Consider the following 21,412-nt stretch of genomic DNA (forward strand, 5'->3'; position numbering starts at 1 on the left):
CCTAACCTATTAGCATTACCCTGTTTATTCCCTCCTGATTACCCGAATTTCCTCCTCCATACCATACCATTACCATTAACCCCCATAATCACCCCAACCAATGGCCCCTGGCTACATACCGTAGTACTCATGGTAAGACTTGGACGGGGGACTGATTTTTTTTCGTTTTAGGGTCCCTAGAGGCCAAAAACACCATCCGTTCAAATTCATATATATATGTGTGTGTGTGTGTCCATTAGTACGATAACTCGAGCAAAAATGATCCGATTTTGATGGAATTTGGTATAAATGTGTAAACCTACATTTTTATTCAGACAATACATTTTATTGAGAAAATTCAAACAGGTGTGATAAAAACAAAAATCTCAGATCATTACCCAATTGTAGCAAAGATAGAATTATCGGGAGGAGGAAAAAGAGACACACAGGTAGAAAAAACTAGATTAAATGAGCCGCTTCTGGAACGAAAGCTAAAGGAGGAAAACTGGGATATTAAAAACTACGATGATGTAAACAAAGGTTTTGAAGAGTTAATTCTAAAATTTAAAAAGATTTATCAAGACAGTACAATTACATTTACCACCTCAGGTGGGGGGCACACTGGGCAAAGAAACACTCACAAGAGAAACAAGCGAAAGGAATGGATGGATAATAGGACTCTGGACCTGGTAAAGGAGAGAGACAGAATTTTTAGGTTATGGAAAGGTGACCCCTCAAACAATAGATACAGGAACCTATATAAAACCTTAAGAAATCAGGTAGTTAACCAAATAAGAAACACCAAAAATAACTACTATAAGAGGTTGTTTGAAGAGAACAGTAAAAACACAAGGAAGATATGGGAAAATATAAACAGCTTGTTAAATAGAAAGAAAAAGAACAGTATTGATGTTACAGTAAGAAATGCTATGGGAAATATATTAAGCGAGAAAGATATTGTGAGTGGTTTTGCTCAGTATTTTATTGATGGAGTGGATAATATTAAACATGAATGTAGTGCAAACAGACCCTTAATATCACAGGCAGATCCCAGCACAGAATCGCTAGAAAGCCTATACATTCCACCTGCCACGACAAAAAAAGTCAAAGATATAATTAATAGTATGGATTCAGAAAAATCACCAGGTATAGATGGCATCAGAATGAAGGATGTCAAGTTAGTAGTTGAAAAAATATCAGAACCTCTATCAAAACTAATTAACCTCTCAATTTCACAAGGAACTTTTCCAGATTGCTTAAAGACTTCAATAATTAGGCCTATTTATAAGAGTAAAAGTAAGAAAGAATTCCAAAACTACCGTCCAATTGCAATTTTACCATCATTTGAAAAAATATTAGAGAAATATATATTAAACCATCTCTATAGCTATATAGAAAACAATAACTTTTTGAGCAGGAAACAATTTGGTTTTAGAAAGAACTGTAGTACGGAGCATGCCCTAACAGATTTTGCAAATACTGTAAACAATATCTTAAATAATACCTGCCACGGATTAGGCCTATTCATAGATTTTTCTAAAGCCTTTGATACTATAGAACATTTAAAAATAGTCTTAGCTCTCAAAAAACTAGGTGTGAGGGGCCCTTATTTGAGATTATTTGAAAGTTACCTTAAAAACAGAAAGTTTGTAGTGAAGGTTATGAATGAATTTAGTGATGAAAAGGAGATAAAATATGGGGTACCTCAAGGAAGCCAAATTGGACCAATACTGTTCATTATATACTTGAATGATTTACTAAACATGATAACCAATTGTGATATATGGGCATATGCTGATGACATCCTAATTTTCTCAGGTCATAAAAACTTTAAAAATGCAGTAAACATTTTACAGGAAGATTTTAACATACTTAACAGATGGACACATGATAATGGGCTAATTATTAATGAGCACAAAACCTGTATCCTGCACTTTCACCCTAGAAATATTAAACTAGAAGGAAGTGTTATGATTAAATACCATGATTGTTACTGTCTACAAGGTTTAAAAGAGTGCAACTGTAGTAACATAAAGGTCACAGACAGCACTAATTATTTGGGCCTTACAGTAGACAACAAACTCACTTGGAAAAACCATGTAGCTGCGCTGAATAAGAAATTAGGTTCATGTACTGCACTGATGTACAATTTAGAAAATAAAGTTACACCAGAGGTTAAAATAGCTGTATACAAGTCTTTATTTGAATCAGTGATGAGATATGGCATAAATGTGTGGGGAACCGCTGCAAATAGCCATTTGAAAATAATAAATAACCTACAGAAAAGATGCTTAAGGGCTTTGGGTCTTAGAATGGATAACAATAACCAAGTTGACACTAAATATTGCATAGGCCTATATAAATTACTTACACCAAAGGGAATCTTCACTTATAATGTGTTAATTAAAAACCATGGAAATAGTGTATATAAAATCAAATCTCGAAGACCAGTACAAACTAGAAATGTTATCAAATACATAACACCAATACCTAATACTATGTATGGGCAAAGACTGGCAGAGTATCTGGTCCCATACCTGTTTAATAGGCTACCAACGTATGCATTGCACGACGTCCAAGTGCCACGACGTCCAATAATATTTATTCAGTGCCACGACGTCCAAAACATAATTTTTGAGTTGTTGCACGACGTCCAAGTGCCACGACGTCCAAAAGTACAGTAACTACCAAAAATATAGTCTTTCTACAAGCTTTGGACGTCGTGGCACTTGGACGTCGTGAAACAGCGCACTATAGAATTGTAAAAAAGTAACATTTGCACGACATCCAAAGTCGCTGCCAGTTGCACGACGTCCAAGTGCCACGACGTCCAATAAATATTTGACTGTTGCACGACGTCCAATATAGCTCAGCGCTGTTGCACGACGTCCAAGCTCCTTCATGATGACCAGTTACGATGACCGGCTACTTGCCGAACAGTGTTCTCTCGTGTAAAATGCGTATGGAACGTTTATTAGTTATATATACATGGGTATATGTTCTTGTTCAGAAATATATATACTATGAATATTTGAACCATTAATTGAAACATCATAAAGTAAAAAAAAAAAACATAAAAAGAAAAAATAAACCAGGCAACAGTTGGAAAACTATAAGGTTTACATGGTTTGAAAAGTGATGACATGAAGTTGTTAACAACCGATAAACTTCATTATGTTTGGAGTAAGCTTTTAACTACTTATTTTTTCAAGACTAGATGAATGTACATTGATCAACATGATCTTTGAAAACGATTTTTTATACCCTCATTTAAATGTTTACTAGTATAGAAGAATAGAATGCCTTTTTCGAACTGTTTTTTAGGCTTCAATTAAATGTTCTTATGTCGCAAATATGTTTATTAATAGTATTCACTTAACATTGACATAATTTTATTTCAATAAATTTTGTGTTTGTGTTTTGCTACACCACTTATTAAATTGCAACCAATGAAAATATCATATAAATAAGTAGTACACAGGGTTCTTTTGTTTCCCCAACTCTAAAATACAACGCACATGAATTGAAAATGTTATAGGTTTAATAGTACTGTAGCGAATCGAATATCAATAAAGTTAACGTATAACAATAAATTTACATATTCCTAGATTATTATTGAATGTGTTTACGAAGGAACACCACAACCTCAAAATTCAACATTACAGTATATTTACTCAAGATTTAATGTTTTCATATAGCACAGTTGATGTTGCCAACTAGCGTGGGAGCGGAAGTCCTGATAAAGGCTGGTTCTCGGAAAATTAATAAACTTGTAGTTTGAATGAAACATTTTATTTATTTTGTACAGGATTCATGGGATCCTCAGCATCAAGTACAAACTGCAAAATGTGTGTCGATTGTCTGATTAGATCTTCAGCAACTGATCCGTTTTTTACCTTCCTTTAATTTATTCTTTTTCATGTTGTGCTTCATGTAACATACATAGACTAGAGGGCCGCTCATGCCCTTGACAAATAAATTAATATTTTCGCACAAATACAAATCAATATCGTCATTAGACAAGAATTAAAAAATAAAATTTATAAACAAAACCTACCACGGCATATTCTTGAACAAGTATGACTACAAACCTACGATAAGCATGTTTGTTATTATTATACTTAACCTACAAATGCTATGACTTAGGGCATACCTGCTTTCCTAGATAAAACATGCGAACTAATTTCGAGTGCGACGTGAACTTAGAAAAAGACTAGTAAGAATTTACAACTGTGAATTTCTCAGAATTGATTGACAGTTCAGACGAACCTACAGACTACGGAAACCTACAGTAAGATTGTATTAGTATACTGTATTTGTATTATTGTGTTACTAGCAGGGTACCCGTCCTTCGTACGGGGTTGGCATATAAGTATAAATGCTTATTGCAGTTATGGGAGAGGACACGATTTAAAGAAAAACTGGTCTTTTAATTTATACGGTATCCTATTGTGTAGCACACATCTACCATAGTCCTAATGTTCTACCACTGCACCTAAACCATGGAAAAAAGTAAAGTTCTCATTGTGTACCACAACTTTTTTTTGCTAGTTGGTTCAAATTAGCTGTGGTCATTAATGCAAACAAACAACATAATAGTGCTGCACCCTGTTTGGCAAGCCTTATAACTTTTTAATGCTGTTTAATATCATAGAACCAACTTGTACAGTTGAAACGGCTGACAAAATTCTTTAATTTTTTTAAATATGAATACTCATAAGGTTAACATGAGAAAGTCCAGAGCCAGAGCCACCGGGGCGGAGACTGAAAGAATTTTTGAGGTAAGAATATGTTAATCGGGGATGTCATCTATCATAATACCAAATTTCAACCTTGTCGGTTTAGTATTTTTCGCGTTTGCTTGTCACAAACATCCATCCATCCATCCATACATCCATACATCCATGGTTTGCACTGTAAACAAAAAGCTATCACAATAGGTAGTTCCAAACCGACAAATAGAAAAAATAGGAAAATATAAATAAATATGGAAAATAGGGTAATTTTCTAACATATTTTAGTGAAATTATATAATCAGGCAAATGGAAATTCAGTCTACAGATTTGCTGTGGCAGGGGGGTTATTTTACGGTTTACACAAAAATAAATCAAAACATAAACCTCATAACACTCAGGAAAAGGGCATAGGTTGATAGGGCAATGATTATAGAATCCTAATTATTTCCTATATCCATGATGAATGATTTCTTTTAAAACAAATTATTCCCAGTAAAATATTATTACAGCATTTCACAAAAATAGAACAGACTCAGTATAATCTAAATATATAAAAGGCAAAGCCCTCACTGAATGTGACTCACTCAATCACTCACTCACTCACTCATCACTAATTCTTCCACTTCCCATTTACCTAGGAGGCTGAAATTTGTTACACCGATTCTTTGGGCATTAAATAATAGGAAAACTAAGTAGTTTTTATTCTGATCGGGCTTTCGGGCTCCGCCCCAGTGGCTCTGGAGTTTCCCATGATAACCTTATGATTTTTCATATTCAAAAAGAATTTCTTAACAGCTGTTTCAATTAAACAAGTTGGTTCTGTTCTATGATGTTCAATAGCATTAAAGTTACAAGGATTACCAACAGGGTGCAGCACTATTATTTTTTAAATTTTGACTACAGCCAAAATGCATGTAATAAGTTTGTTCTCAATGGAAATAAATAAATTCATTTAATCATTCATTTAATTTGCAACCAAAAGGTGAGTGAGCGTAGCGAACGAACTTCAACCTGGAAGTGAGTTAGCGCAGCGAGCGAGCTCCAACCTAAAGGTGAGTGAGCGTAGCGAACATACTTCGCCAGGACGTTATTGAGCCAAGCGAACGAGCTCACTTGTGAAGTTAAACGGGGCAAAGCCCGCGGGTACAGCTAGTAGATCATAAACATAAACAAATGAAGTAACTGAAAGAATCATATCTATATATTAATATATAGCATATATTATATATAGCAAGCATGTTTCTTTAAAACCTTTCTCAGCTTGTGGGCATCGCAGGAAAAATGTTCGCATACTGTTAGAAAGATATTTTTCTGTAGGTGTGCAGAATCCCTTTAAAATTAAAATAGGCTCAGAAATAAGCACAATATATGAATTTGAAATTTGAAAACGATTAACATGAGCTTTATGGGTTTCCATGCTGGTGACGAAATAACAACGAAATATAAATAGAAAATCAAAACAAATTGAAGAAACTCCAATCACATGTTTTATTTACAGTGTGGGGTGAAAATAGAGAAGTCTGTACATTACAAATTTTTGGTCGAGTTTCGACCACTGGACGACCTCTAGTACTAATTAAATTACATTAACATATGGTTTGACAGCTACATTGAAGTAATGTAAAGTAATGTTTACATTCGGACTATTAACATCATTATTTAAATTTATAATCCTTACCCTCTCTGTTCTGATATTCGTGCATTATTTAATACGTTTGAACCAGCTGTGTGGAATTGTAAAATCAAAATTCATTTGACAGTTAGTTCTGGTTGTTTACATTTTTAAATTATGTAGGTTTGCTCTTGTTACCATGGATACCATCAATCAATATTTTAAAATCTCTCACCTCAAATTTTTGAAAGCCCACGGGGCAGAGCCCTAGGACAATAACAAAGAGGGAATAGTTGTATAATATGTATCCTCGGAGCTGTAGCTTCATTTACGTGCAATTTGAGCCCAGTCGGTTCAGTACTTTTTGAGATTAGGCTATCTCATAAACACACAGCACACACACACACACAGACACCACCTCTTCTTTATAATAGTATAGATAGATGGATAGATTACTATTATAGTATTATATATTGTCTGTGCTATGGCTAAAATACGTTTTTATTACTGCATCAGCTGGAGACATTCTCTAAATATCTGCTTAAACAATTTGTTGTCAAACATTGATCTCGTAAAATAGTGAAATTATTTTTCGTATGCACTAATAGAGCAATGTTTGTACTAAAAGAAAACCTTCTTTTAGTTTAAAAAATACATGTTTCACAGGAAACATTTTTGACCATTGTAGTAACATCATTATAGCTTAAAAAGCTGATAAGTGATAGTTTACATAATATTTAGCACATTTGACGGATAAACCTTTTTTGAATTCGTCATATTATATTATAAGTGTATGAAAATTCATATATCTGTGTATCAATATCTACTTGTATCATTTCTGTTCAATGGAAGTTATACAATTTCAATGATACCGGTACTTAAATGGGAAGTCTTACAGCTGTTATAAAACTGTGCACACATTTTATCCAATTTTATCTTACGAGTAAATTTGCTACCAATTGATATAGTATGACAATTCTATTCTACTGCAGTACAGTAGACTCTACATTTTACAGTGACATAGTATTTATTTTACATATAAAAACTTTTAAGCTAATGCAATAATTAGTTCAATTAGAACCATTGAATATTGAATAATTTAAACATTAATCGAAGACGAAGCGGTTGACAACTTTCAAACAGTTGACTAGGCCTAGTTGCCTTCAAAACTAATATTTCAATAACTGCAATGCGAACTGTATGCACTGAGGTCGGCAAACAGTATTCACTGTGTGCAGGCACTTTGGACGTCGTGGCACTTGGACGTCGTGCAACTGGCAGAGGCTTTGGACGTGGTGCAAATGATACTTCTTTACAATCCTACAGTGCGCTGTTTCACGACGTCCAAGTGCCACGACGTCCAAAGCTTGTAGAAAGACTATATTTTTGGCAGTTACTGTACTTTTGGACGTCGTGGCACTTGGACGTCGTGCAACAACTAAAAAATTATGTTTTGGACGTCGTGGCACTGGAAAAATATTATTGGACGTCGTGGCACTTGGACGTCGTGCAACACTCCCCTACCAACAACTATAGAAAATATACAGAACAAAAAAGCCTATAAGATAGCAGTATTTGAATGGCTCTCAAGCAGTGAAGTAAACTTACCTTAGGTTCACCCAGCCTAAATATTATGTTCCAGGCAAAATAAAAACGACTAGGCCAAGCTGGCATCTAACTACATCGGATAGGACACAAAACACACACATATCACATAAATAAATAAGACACTTCACAAAATTAGGTTAAAACTTTGCTAGGGCACACAATTACAGCCACTGTTAAATACAATTTTTACAAACACACACAAAACCCACCACATCAGAAACACAGTACAAAAGACATCTATTAGGGAAGAAAATATCAAAGAAAGCTTCTCAAACATATTAGTTTTTATTTTTTCTCCGCTTTGTATAAATAAATGCCTGCATGGGCATAACTTTTCTTAGTGAGAGGTTAGAGGTTATGTCTCAATTCATCAAATTTTCAGGAAACAAGAAACAAACGACAAACAAACGAATACTTTTTTTTCTCCAGTAGACACTGCCTCTTCAATATTTAGAAACCCCTGGTCTATGAACCAGGAGAACAAAGACTTCGGAATGAAGCATTGATTATAAATCAGCAATTTTTTTCAAACCATGTTAGAATTTTACATTTCTGCTGCCATTATTATGTAGCTTAGATAGGTGCCTGCCACAAACCGCCATGGAATTAGTAGCGCTAGAATATTTATATTTGTAAAAAGAAAAAGAAAAAAAATGTAAATTTTGTTTGTTTGTTACATTTTTGTGAATCAATTGGACCTCGCCGACAAGTTTTGCAAACTTGGCGAGGCCAGATTTTGTATTATCACAAATAAATAAATTTGAATTTGAATTTGAATTTGAATTCGAACGAGTTTGCGAACCAGCATGATCAGATTATGGAAACGGGGGTTCACGGGGGTTTTATGGGGTAAATATAGGTTTATCCCATTTTTGACTAAAAAAAACATAAAATGTAGCAATTACTTTCCAAACCATTTTGTAGAGCTTAAAAAAACAAATAATTTTGTATATTGAATCGTTATTATGGGCCTAATGGTTACGGAGAAAATTCCATAAAATTGTAAATTTAAAATTCCCATGTTATTCTTATAGAGAATAAGTAAACTATTATAGTTTGCTTGTTTATGAACATACTTTGATCAAATTTGAAAAATGTTTTTTTTTTTTTTTTGTTACTAACTATTAACATTTTACAAAAAAAAAAAAACAAAAAAAACAGTTTTACCCTTCCTGATGCAGCAAACCTAAGTACTTGTTAAACACTAATTCTATAAAGGGAATAAATATTATATTTTTAAGTAGACATTTTAGTGTAAATCCAATCAGGCAAATGGAAATTCGCTTAGTCTGCAGGTTTGCTAGGGCGGGGGTATTTTTTACAACTATGGAAATGAGAAGTGGTCATATATGTAATTACCATAAAATAATAAACATTATGCATTTCATAACAGTGGACAAAAACTTACTTGATATCATCAATGGTTGCTCGTTTCATTGGGTCAACTTGCAACATGTGACACAGAAGGTTAATCACAGACTTTTGCAGGTACTCTGGAATAGGAAAGACGCCAGCTGAAACAATAAGTTTTAAATCAATTTTCAGAGTCTTACAGTAAAACCTCGACAAATTGCCCTCAATAATCTGGACCCTCCACAAATTCAGCTACATTCCTAAGGACACAGTGTAACTGTGCAGGTGATTAAGAAATAGTAAGCTGATTAATTTTGGGCCCCGGGGTGTTGGCCGAGCTGCACATGTGTAGACCCTACTGCCTGTTATGCACAGTTGAACGCATCTTATGCCGTAGACCGTTTAGTTACTCTTGGTCAGCTTTGGATAAACATTGAAAAAGATTGTGTGAAACAACATATGTACATAATAGTGTATTATATTTTATTTTGTATTTTTGATTTCATTTAAAAAAAGGAAAGAAATGTAATGTTTTTGCCAATACTTTGCCAATGCCAACATGTTTGTTAATCTGGCTCAATAAAATGACTTTGACTGCAAACCCTGAATAAAGTATGATTGTATACGGTTGGGGATCAATTTTATATAAGTTGAAAAGAGCATACCTACTTATTTAAGCCACCTCTGAGGAAGACAGTTTCATATTGTAAATGGTAAGGACTGCAAAGATTTTACTTAATACATTAATAAAAAGTGTAGTATTATACAACCGAAAATTGAAAATTGCCAGCATTTATAACAACTCTCGGTGCATATATCCTCTATCCTTACTTTGATACGAGTAAGGTTTGCGCGGGTACCCAGATTCCTAACCCTCAGTAGAATTGGATACTCCTGCTCACATCAGAAGTAGCGTAGTTCAGTCTTTCACGACATGTCCTGATCGAAAGTCACGCACAGGTTTGTAGGGCATGGAGAACTATGTCGCTCACTTTAGAAACTAAAATTAATCTAGACAATGTGTCAAGTGAAAATACAAGATTACTAATTATACATGGAGACGGCAACACCGCAGGGAGAAAAATAAAGAAAATGGGTTTGGCAAATAAGCCAGAGATAGCTACTCGACTCGACACTAGAGTTTTTCTGAAATACTTGACTCGAATTGAAAATTCACTACTCGCCCACCCCTAAATTTAATGCTGCAGCCAACAATTAGGCTAGGCCATTTTTTTTATCAGGCCTAAGCTTACTACTAATAATTTGTAACCATAAGTTAACTTATAACTTTGAAGATTTGGTGTATACTTAAACTATCTATTTAGGGCTAAGTCTACTTTGCGCGCAACTACTCGACTCAACTCGATATTTGAGTTTTTACTTAAATACTCGACTCGACTTGAATTAAAAAATCACTACTCGCCCACCCCTATTAAATAGTCTCTCTATGATCCGGCCTTTATCCTAAATCTGATCTACCAGCCGCCCGTTCGTGCCATATTAATGAGGTTCCACCATATCTTATGATGAGTATTTTAACTATTGATCATAATAGTTCATTGGCTTAGTTTACCATAGATGATCACCAACAGACAATAGTGGACGTCAAAACCTGCATTTATATTGTTGGGATCTTGTAATAAACATGACAATGCAAATGCTTGAGTATAGTGCTAGCCTAGTGGTTAGCAATTTGGTGCGAGAGGGACTGATTCAATCCCCAGCATATAAAAATACCTTCGCCGCAGCAAGCCTGCAGACTAAGTGAATTTCCAATTACCTGGCTGGATTTCTACTAAAATACGCCTGGAAAATAGTCAGATTTCCTATTTAAATAACATTAATTTTGATGAGTACCTAGGTTTGCTGCTACAGGGAAGGTATTGAGGTGTGTTTTTTATTGACATTTTGATAGGTTAGTATGAAATAAACAAAATTACCAAATTTGATCAAAATATATCCAAAAACAAGCTAACTACTACAGTATATTTATTCTCCATAAGAATAACATGTGAATTTTTAATTTAAAGTTTTGAAATTATCACCGTAACCGTTAGGCATACAAAAACGCTTCAGTATACAAAATTCTTTCTTTTTTAAGCTCTACAAAATGGTCTGGAAAGAAATTGTGGAATTTTATGTTCTTAGAATCAAAAATTGGAAAAACTAATTTTTACCCCATAACCCCCATCCCATAGTCCGATCATGCTGATTCATCAAAATCGGATCATTTTTGCAAGTTATTGCGCCAACGGATATATATATATATATATATATATATATAATAAGTATGATTGTGATTAGGGCTACTACTATATAAATAATTGAAAACATTATAAAACATTAGTACCCTTTTAATATATATATGAATTTAAATGGAGGGTGTTTTTGGCCTCTGGGGACCACAAAACAAAAAAGTAAATCGGTCCCAGGTCTAGGTCTTACCATGAGACCTACGGTAATAACTTATTCCCTACATGGGAAATTCGCTAAAAATGTGTTTTATTTTATTTTATTTTATTTTACATACCAACGGACATCTCCAGTTATATAGACTAGACATAAACACATTTCTCTCAAGTAGGCCGATTGTACATAAAAAAAAATACATTTTTACAATAAATATGCCCAGCAATAATATACAGGGTGTCCCGGAACTCTCTACCAATATTTTAGGGCATTGATCCTGGGTAAGAAACGTACCTATATATCATATTTAAATTGTCCGGAAGTCCTTAGTTACTCACACAGCCGCCATTTTGTTTTTTTTTAGTTATTAATTTTTTTCTAAAGAATGGTTAAACATACGAAATGGAAACTTTGCACAAACATTTATGACAACTAGACAACGCTACAAAAAAATTATAAAGATTTTCAAATTCATAAAACAAAATGCCATTTAAAATTTTTGTAAAATCAATGGTTTTTGAGTTATTTAAGAAAGAAAATTTTATATGGCCGCCATTTTGTTTTATTAATTTGAAAATCTTTATAATTTTTTTGTAGCGTTGTCTAGTTGTCATAAATGTTTGTGCAAAGTTTCCATTTCGTATGTTTAACCATTCTCTAGAAAAAATTAATAATTAAAAAAAACAAAATGGCGGCTGTGTGAGTAACTAAGCACTTCCGGACAGTTTAAATATGATATTTAGTTATGTTTCTTACCCAAGAGCAATGCCCTAAAATATTGGTAGAGAGTTCCGGGACACCCTGTATATATAGATATAACAAAAACAATAAATATACATATTTAAATATTTATATAACGATAACATTAATAAATATATTAACATCACCAACAAAATAAATAACAGATAGCCTAAATAAAGCCAATCTGAACATTGAATCTTACTTGTTTGGCAACTGAGCAGGTAATTTTTGAATGTTTTTAACATGATATTTTAGTTTGTCTTTGCTCCAGGAAGGTTCAGACTGCCCGACTACCTTTGTCCGTGGGCACTATAGTTTCGTCCTTGACCGCCCGAAAGGTACAGTATTTGTAAATTTTGTAAATTAAATTAAACGTTTTTTTGTGTGTAGCCTATGTTATGTCAAATATTTTTTGACAGCGACAAGTGCTTTATTTAAAACTACTGATATATATTCAAATCATAGTGCTATATTTCAATCATTTTTGACAGGAAAAGGTTTTGAAAATGAGGTTGAAACACCGAAACTAGTAATCAACTGGAAAATATAGGATTGATTGACGACAGGTCAGTAACCTTAATATTTATGTAAGTAAAATCACAGCTTGGAGGTAACTAATCTAACAATTACTTGTCTGATATTGTAATAGATAATAATAAGCTTATTATAGACCATGAGTTGAATATGAGTGTATCAAAACTCAACATTAGTTTGGATTAAGTACTGATAATTAGCACAAACTACACTCACACTTGATCTTCCTGAAAAGTGTAGGCACGTGTTCGTCATCGAAGGGTAGAGTTCCACACAGTAAAGCATAGAGGATAACCCCGCAAGACCAGATATCTACCTCAGGCCCAGCATACAACTTGCCAGAGATCACCTCTGGAGCTGCGTAGTTTGGAGACCCACAAGATGTGCGAAGAAACTCCCCATCCATCATCATATTGGACAAACCTAGGACAGTCAGACACATCATGAGATTACATGTCTCTGCAACAGCAATCTTCAAAACTAATATATTTTCCATTTTCCTGAATGGATTTTTACTCAATCATTTCCTTAGTAATGTCAGATGTATTCCCAATTTAACATTATGTTTGATTTAATTCAACATTTTGTTATTCATTTGTATACATAGTAGGATATAGCCTATACACTATACACGAATGACGCAACAATTTACTTTTTCTCCATAAGAATAATATAGGAAATTTTAAATATGTATAGTTATTTTAAAGTTTTCTCTGTTACCTTAAATTTGTAAAATAATACTTCAATCTGCCAAAATATATATAATTAATAGTGATGGGCGGATCCAAGAAAATGTCGGTACCGGATCTGGATCTTGAAAAAATCGGATCCGGATCCGGATCCTCGGATTCGGATCTTCGGATCCAAATACAGATACGTTTTTCTTTTTTCAAGGGCGGGTTTAAAAAAAAAATAATTCATATGGCTAGGCAATGTCAAAGACTAACTGTGTCCATATGTTGTTATTTAAAACAAAGTTATCACAATTCTACGTTGCGCAATGATTATCTGATTATCGATCTGTACCGTTTTACTTAAAATGTCTTTTAAACCAGTACAAATTTTGGTCCACCAGTACTAGTTATTTGGTCAGTGTAGTAGTTATGTATAATGTGAATTGCTTAGTGCACATAGTCCCCTTTGTGGGTAAGTTTTAGCTTTAATTTTTACAATATTATTTTATTCATTGTTGTGAGTACGGAGGGTGCAGGCAGGCAGTGGTTTTCTTTTTATTTAATAATTTTCAGCTTCATATAAGAATTTACTTTGGCCCTTCAGGCAATTAAAAATATCTTTTGTTTTTAGGGTTCAACTACCAGTGAGGAAAAATGCAATAAATGGGAATTAAATCTAAAAGACTATTGATTATTTACAAGAACCAAAACCTGCATAGTTAAATTTCTGTGTGAATACAACAATCCAAGAACACAACAAAATTTGTACTGGTTTAAAAGACATTTTAAGTAAAACGGTACAAATTAAATGCGCCACTCTGCTTACTATCTAGTCTATCTAGTTATTTCAAATGAAGATGTGTTTTAAAGTGCATAAACTGGACTAAGTGCATTTTGTGTCCAAAATGGGTGCACACGTGGACCTTTTAGTTAAAACAGAACTTGAATATGAACTTACAATTAGGAATGTTAAACTAGAAACTAATCAAACTGTTGCAGACCTAAGAAAGCGATTACGTTCTGTTTTAAAATTAAATATTGAACCAAGTGCGTATAATATAGCTAAAAAGGTAGTTATAAACGATGAAATAAAGACAATTAAAGTAGCTTTAGAAGAGTTAAAGTTAAAAATAGAAGAATGTGGAAAAGAGAAGAGGGTAGTAGATTCTTTGAGATGTAAAGCCAAGATTAATCATTACAAACTAAGGTTAACTGTGTTATCTAGTTTCAAAGTTAACGATGAACAAAAGAAGGATATTCAGCAGTTGGAAGTAGTCTTATCAGAATGTGAAACAATGTTTGGTTTAGTTGAAGTAGATAAAGACCTTGAATCTAGGATAGAACGTAGATTAAGCGATTCTTTTGCCGAGGACGAAGAAATTGAACAGAATGTAATGTCTAAATTGAATATTTCTAATGAAGCTAATGAGAGGCCCCATTGTAATGAACAGTTGAATGTGCACGCTAAACTCCCCAATCCTGTTGAGAGACACTTGAAAAATGTAAAATCTTGTGATGGTCTCGAAGCTAGGGAACTTCTAAACTTTGTTAAAGTCATGCTGAAACTTAAAAAAAAAAGGTTGTGTGTAATATCAATGAAAATGTACAAGTAGGGTTGTATAAAGCTAAGGAGGATGTAGCTAAGCTAATTGCTAAATATCCTAACGTATTTACAAACAAGATTGGAGAAGGTTTAGACTTTGAATTCAAGCTTAAGCTTAAAGATGATATACCAGTATCCCTGAAAACTTATCCATTATCCCCTCCTCGTATGATTGCCATGAAAGAAATCCTAGATGACTGTGATGATGTGGTGCAGTATGAGTGTAAATGAAGATACCTGGGCCCTATATATCTTCCTCTAACCACTACCAAATCACGCACATTTCCTGTCGTAACCCAACTCTATTGCAAGAATTAATCTAACTCGTCAAAGTGCACAATATTACCTTAGCTGCCTATCACAGCCAGCTTTTATGTTCATAATGTATCTAATTATAATATAATGAACAGAGAAATATATATATATGGACTTATTCTAATTCGTGAAAAAGGTTACTAGACTTAGCAAATGTGAATTCAAAATTAGTGATAATAATTGCCAGACCACGACCTTTCGAGAACCTAATAAATTACATAATTGAATTACTACTATCTACCCTAACCTACACCCTTCCCCAACCCCTACTTCTATTAGCTAGACATCTTAGGCTACAGTTACTTATCCGGTTTAGATGGACAGCTCCAGGCGCTCGACACTACACTACTGGTCTCTTGGCTCGCTGCGCGTGCCTAGCCTACCCGGGCCGACTGCGCGGGCATCCGCGTCACGTGACTTGCGCTATTGTAGCGACTCGCTACATCCTCCCCCCGGTGGGGTTGTTTTTTTTTTCTTTTCTTTTCTTGTTTTGGGGTGATTTTGGGGTTTGGGAAAGATGAAGGACGAAGAATTTTTTTTTTTTTTTTTTTTTTTTTTTTTTTTTTAATTGTGCTCGCCGTGAGATTGTGTCGTTGTGACATCGGTGTCGGTGTGGAAATGTTCCAACAGTTTTCTGCACTCCTTTTGGTTTGGCTCATTTGAGGTTATAATGTGTGTCGGTCTTGCTTATAAACTATTAACTATTTTTTTTTTCTAAACTATAGGTAACTTTGGTTTTGAATGAATTTCTTATAACTATGTTTGGTGGGATTGCTTAATCTAACCCTGCTCTAAAAAAATGTGGGCGGGCGTATATCAGTGATAGATTTCATTAAGTTGGGTTGAGAAGGATCTGTTTGCTGATGAAACTGGATATATGGCTGATGATGATGAATTTGGGAATGTTGTCGAAATACTGAAGGTTGATGAAATTCGATGGATGTACTGAAGTTTGGTAATTGCTGGTAAATATGGAAGGTTGCTGAAGTTTGATGAGTTTCTTGAAGTTGAGTAGTTGGAAGAATGAAGCTGTGTAATTGAAGAATGAAGCTGGAGCAATGTTTTGAAGTTCTTGAAGGTATACTGTTGTGATGTGATGTGACGTAGTTTCGTAATTAGCTCTTGAGCCCTTACTAAGTTCGGGGCGCTAATTATATCGCTGGTCGTCTCTTACTGTTGAATAAATGATGTTGAGTTTTGAAGTTGATATGCGGTTGATGATGACTCAGATGTGAATTTGGAGATTGTTTGTTTGATGTTTAATTATTTTGGTCTTTGTTATCACTGATATATTCCCTGGATATTCGGTAAAAATTCATCGCGACTACTCTACTTAAGTTTACTATTGATACTTATGATCTAAATGAATTTACTAACAATAAGAAATTGTTCTACCTAATAAAAAAGAAATTTAATTTACTGAGGATAAAAGGGAAAAAATCTAATGTTTATCTACTTAAATGCTATGGATTTGATTGACTGGGAGATATATTACTAAATTTCTGTTGATTTACTAATAATTAATTAATTAACTAGTGTGACACACATTATACACTCTTTCAGTTTGGATGCTATTCGTGGTTGAATGGAGTTTCGAAAGTCTGTTGGTTGATGTAAGGAATGATAGTGTTATTGTAAGTGTACATTCATTCGAAGCTCCTCTAGTGCCAATTGTCAACAATTATGCACAGAGGTATTAAATAATAATTATTTATTCCACCGACGGCTTAGCACAACTTAATTTTTTAAACAAATATTGTTTTAATATGTTCCTTCAATGTGAAGGATTGATCGGTGCTTGGTTTGATTATTTATATAGGGCGGAAGTAGAGGTATGAATGGAACAGATGTTTGTACTGATAACGACGGTGTTATCTCGTGTCTGGCGCTTGCTATTGTCTGTTCCCTACTAGTCCATTTCTTCTCTGTCACTCAGCAACATAAATATATTTATATATTTTTTGTATTTTATTTTAACGCATGCAAAAGTGTATAACACATAATAAACATTTAAATTACCCTTTACAAATATAGTACACAAACTCTTCTTCTACGCTCAGAATTCTGCTTGTTATTTACAAACATATGGATTGTAGTGTGCGCTGTTATCTACTTTGATAACGATTGTATTACGCCTAAATACCATATATCTTATTTTAATATACATGGATGACTTTGCTTACTTAATACTTTTTATGCTATCTCGTATTTATCTTTGTGACTCAATTGTTTACATTAACACTGAAATACTTAATTTTACTTAATTCTACTTAGTTCTACTTAGTTCTAATTACCATAGTTTAAAGTCTAGCTTGGTCTGTAGTCAGTTGTCTCGTTCATGTGCTGTCATTTTTCAGTCCAGTACTGTTAGTGAGTGTTTGTTGTCATAAGTAAGCTGTCGGCTGCACTATTCATATGACAGTTGCAATCTGTCATAAGAATGTGTTATGGCGAACGATTCCCGTCATAGCCAATTTGAGCAAATTAAAAATAAAAAATTACTTAAAAAAAAATTAGTCGTTTGCTCAGATTGTAGGTTTTAAGGGGATTGAAAAGGTTGTTGATTACGGGGGTCTTGAAATGCATACATTAAGTACAAACACTATGACGTGTTTCGCTGCCAACTTGCCATGTGTTGTCGCTTCCGGCTTTCCGGCCAAGCGGTGCGTCGAGAGGTGTAGCCGCACCCTCTGTGAAAGTACGGCTTAGACTCAACTCCCAACACCCTATCAGCCGGGGCCGGAGTTGTATTGTGTACAGTATTTTTGTGAAGTATTGTTGTAGTCAGTCAAGTTACTCGAGATTTCTTGCTAGATGTTTTACTTATAACTAATTAAACTAGGCTAAGGTTCTATTGTGCACTTTGACGACGTTTTTTTTAATAAATTGGCTGAAAAAATCGTTTCAATTGTGAAATGTGGGCTTTTGTCACAATCTTACCTGTTGAGGGATTTACTAGCTTTACTGACACTGGTGATGAGAAACTGTCAATCACGCACGGTTTTGACCAGGCGTATTGGAGTTTATAATTGACGTTGTCTATTGCTTTGGACTGTGGGTGCATTTTATACATTACCCAATCGCCTACTTTGTAAGGATTGGGTTGACGACCGCTGTTATAGTATTGTGTGCGTTTTTCTCTTGCCTTCCGTAGGTTATCAAGTGCATGTTGCCAGCGATTGTCTGTGGTTGATTGAGATTCTTCCCCAATTAATTTATTTAAATCCCAGGCTAATTGTAGTGGATGGTTAATTTCTCTCCCCAAAAATAAGCTTGCAGGTGTCGAACCGGTGCTTTCATGTTGAGCGGAGTTAAATGCTATTTGAAACCAATGAATGTTTTGATCCCATGTTTGGTTGTCAGAATTGTGATATATCCTCATAGCAACTTTAAGATTTTTATTGACTCTCTCTACGTTGTTTGCGCTTGGGTTGTACGGTGACGTAAATATGTGTTTGATTCCGAAGTTTAAACACATTTCCTTCATTTGTTTCGATTTGAAAGATGGTGCGTTGTCTGATACTAAGTATTGCGGGAAACCGTAGTGTGAGAATATGTGTTTTGTGAGAAGTGTAGTTGTGGTGGCAGCTGTCGCGTTTCTAGCTGGTAAAAGAATTACAAACTTTGAAAATGCGTCTACCACAGATAGTAGGTATGAGTTGCCTGACTTTGTCCTAGGAAGTTTGCCTACGTAGCCAATGTACACTTTTTGGAATGGTTTGGTTGCTAGATCGGATGATAATTCGCCTACCCTGGTGTTCGGAGCTTGTTTGGATCTTTGGCAAGAGAGACATGTTCTGACTTTGTCGGCTATTATTTTGTTTAAATTTGGTGACCAAAAAAATTGATTTATTTTATGTATAGTTTTCTTGATTCCTAGGTGTGCTGATGTAGGTGCTAAATGGTAGTATGTAAAAATCATGTCAATTAGTTTCGTGGGGAGTACTATTCGTGGTGTCTTTTGGCCGGGTGCTAAATGCATTAACACTCCGTCCTTTACTGTATATGCCTGGTTTCTATGTGGGTCCCTAATAATTTTGATCAACGCGGGGTCGTCTCTTTGATGTTCGTCGATGTTTTTGAAAGCCTCTGGGATTCTCATCAAAATGTTTACTGAATGTGTGTTAGTGTCTTCGTTTAGTGTTACTACTGTTGGTTGTGTGTCGGCGTCCTCGTATAGCCTAGATAGACAGTCGGCGACTGGATTATCACTGCCTTTTATGTGCTCTGAGTGAAATTGGAAAGAGTTAATGAATGTTATCCATCGCGCAATTTTACCTACTTGTCGTGGATGATTTAGAAGCCAAGTTAATGCTGAACAATCTGTTTGAAGTGTAAACTCCCTGTGTTCGAGGTATTGTTGGAATTTTGTCAATCCGAACACGACTGCTAGGCATTCTAATTCGACTGTGGATTTGTTTACTTCGTGTTTGCTCAGTGGTCTCGACGCGTAGACTATTGGTAATAAACTACCTTCGTGTTCCTGTGCTAATTGCGCTCCTAGTCCTGTGCCTGAACCATCTGTTTGTAGGATGAATTTTTTATTGAAATCTGGGAGTCTCAAAACTGGTTGTGACGTTAGAGCCTTTTTAATACTTTGCAATGCGGTTTCCTGTTCAGAGCCCCATTCAAATGGTGTATCTTTGCGTTTGAGTTTGTTTAATGGTGCCGAAATGTGTGAAAAATTCGGTATGAATCTCGCGTAATACGCTGTCATCCCGATTAGCCTAGAAATCTGTTTGACATTTTTGGGGGTTGGGAAGTTAAGAATTGGTTTAATTTTTTGTGTGTCAAATGTAACTGTGCCGTTGCGAAAAATGTGGCCTAGGAATTCGATGTGATTAGATGCTACAGTCATTTTTTCTGGGTTGATCGTGAGACCTGCGTTTTGTAATCTAGTTATTACTTCCTTTATTTGATTGAGATGGTCTGAAAATGACCCATTTGAATAAATTACCAAGTCGTCGAAAAAATTGAAAATGTATTTGTATTTTATGTCTCCAAATATTTTATCTATTAACCTTGTCAAAACCTGTGATCCTGTGGCTAATCCAAATGGTACCACGTTGAACTCAAATTCCCCAAATGGGACGATGAATGCTGTGTATTTTTTGCTTTGTTCTGTCAACGGTATTTGCATGTATGCGCTGTTCAAATCCAATAATGTATACCACTTCGCTTGACCTAGATACTGAAATGCTGTTTCGACGGTTGGCATTGGCGTAGACTCTAAGTTAATCAAGTCGTTGAGCTTTTTGTAATTGACTACAAATCGCGTTTTGTTTCCTTTTTTTGGGACTACAAATCCTGGACTACTGTATTCGGAGGATGATGGTCTTATCACGCCCTTTTGTAATAGGTCGTCGATTTTTTTTCGTAATGCTTCGAGCTTTGGCGGTGCGAATTGGTACGGCCTACTCCTTACAACCTGCTGAGATTTTAATTTTATGTCGTAGTGTATCAATTTTGTTTGCCCTAATCTTTTTGATACTGTGTTTGGAAATGACTGTAATAATTTGTGTATTTGTTATATCTGGTTTGGTGTCAAATTATCGCCCAAGGTGTAAGTTTTGTCTTCTTGTAGATTACTATCGTGTTGGTCTGTGTGTAATATGGCCATGACCGGTCTTGTACCGTATGGAAATGTTACATTGTGATTCGCCACGTCTATGATTGCTTTTGTTTTTGTGAGGAAATCTAACCCTAATACAATGTTTATTGGCAGTTTAGGTGCTATTAGGAAATTGAATGTCCAAGAGAAGTGTCTAATTTTAAAGTGTAGCTTTGCCATGTGTGAGAACATTACCTTGTCGCCTGAGGCTGAAATAGCGAATTGATTGATCGGAGT

The 21,412-nt window shown here is 34.8% G+C and overlaps 1 protein-coding gene across 3 annotated transcripts in view; it reads right to left on the reverse strand.

Annotated features, from left to right (window-relative positions):
* The window catches only part of LOC129005581 (5'-AMP-activated protein kinase catalytic subunit alpha-2), a 142,576-nt gene that overhangs the window by 43,688 nt on the left and 77,476 nt on the right, over nucleotides 1-21,412 (reverse strand). For all 3 annotated transcript variants that reach the window (XM_054434506.1, XM_054434504.1, XM_054434505.1), the window contains exons 5-6: nucleotides 13,189-13,395; nucleotides 9,344-9,449 (exon numbers count right to left, since the gene is read on the reverse strand). In XM_054434506.1, coding sequence (XP_054290481.1) covers nucleotides 9,344-9,449; nucleotides 13,189-13,395 — 313 coding nt within the window. The remainder of the gene's footprint in view (nucleotides 1-9,343; nucleotides 9,450-13,188; nucleotides 13,396-21,412) is intronic.

The sequence above is a fragment of the Macrosteles quadrilineatus genome, unplaced genomic scaffold, assembly GCF_028750875.1.
Source record: "Macrosteles quadrilineatus isolate MER2022 unplaced genomic scaffold, UCM_ALF_1.0 Scaffold_24__1_contigs__length_1734639, whole genome shotgun sequence".
NCBI lineage: Eukaryota > Metazoa > Arthropoda > Insecta > Hemiptera > Cicadellidae > Macrosteles > Macrosteles quadrilineatus.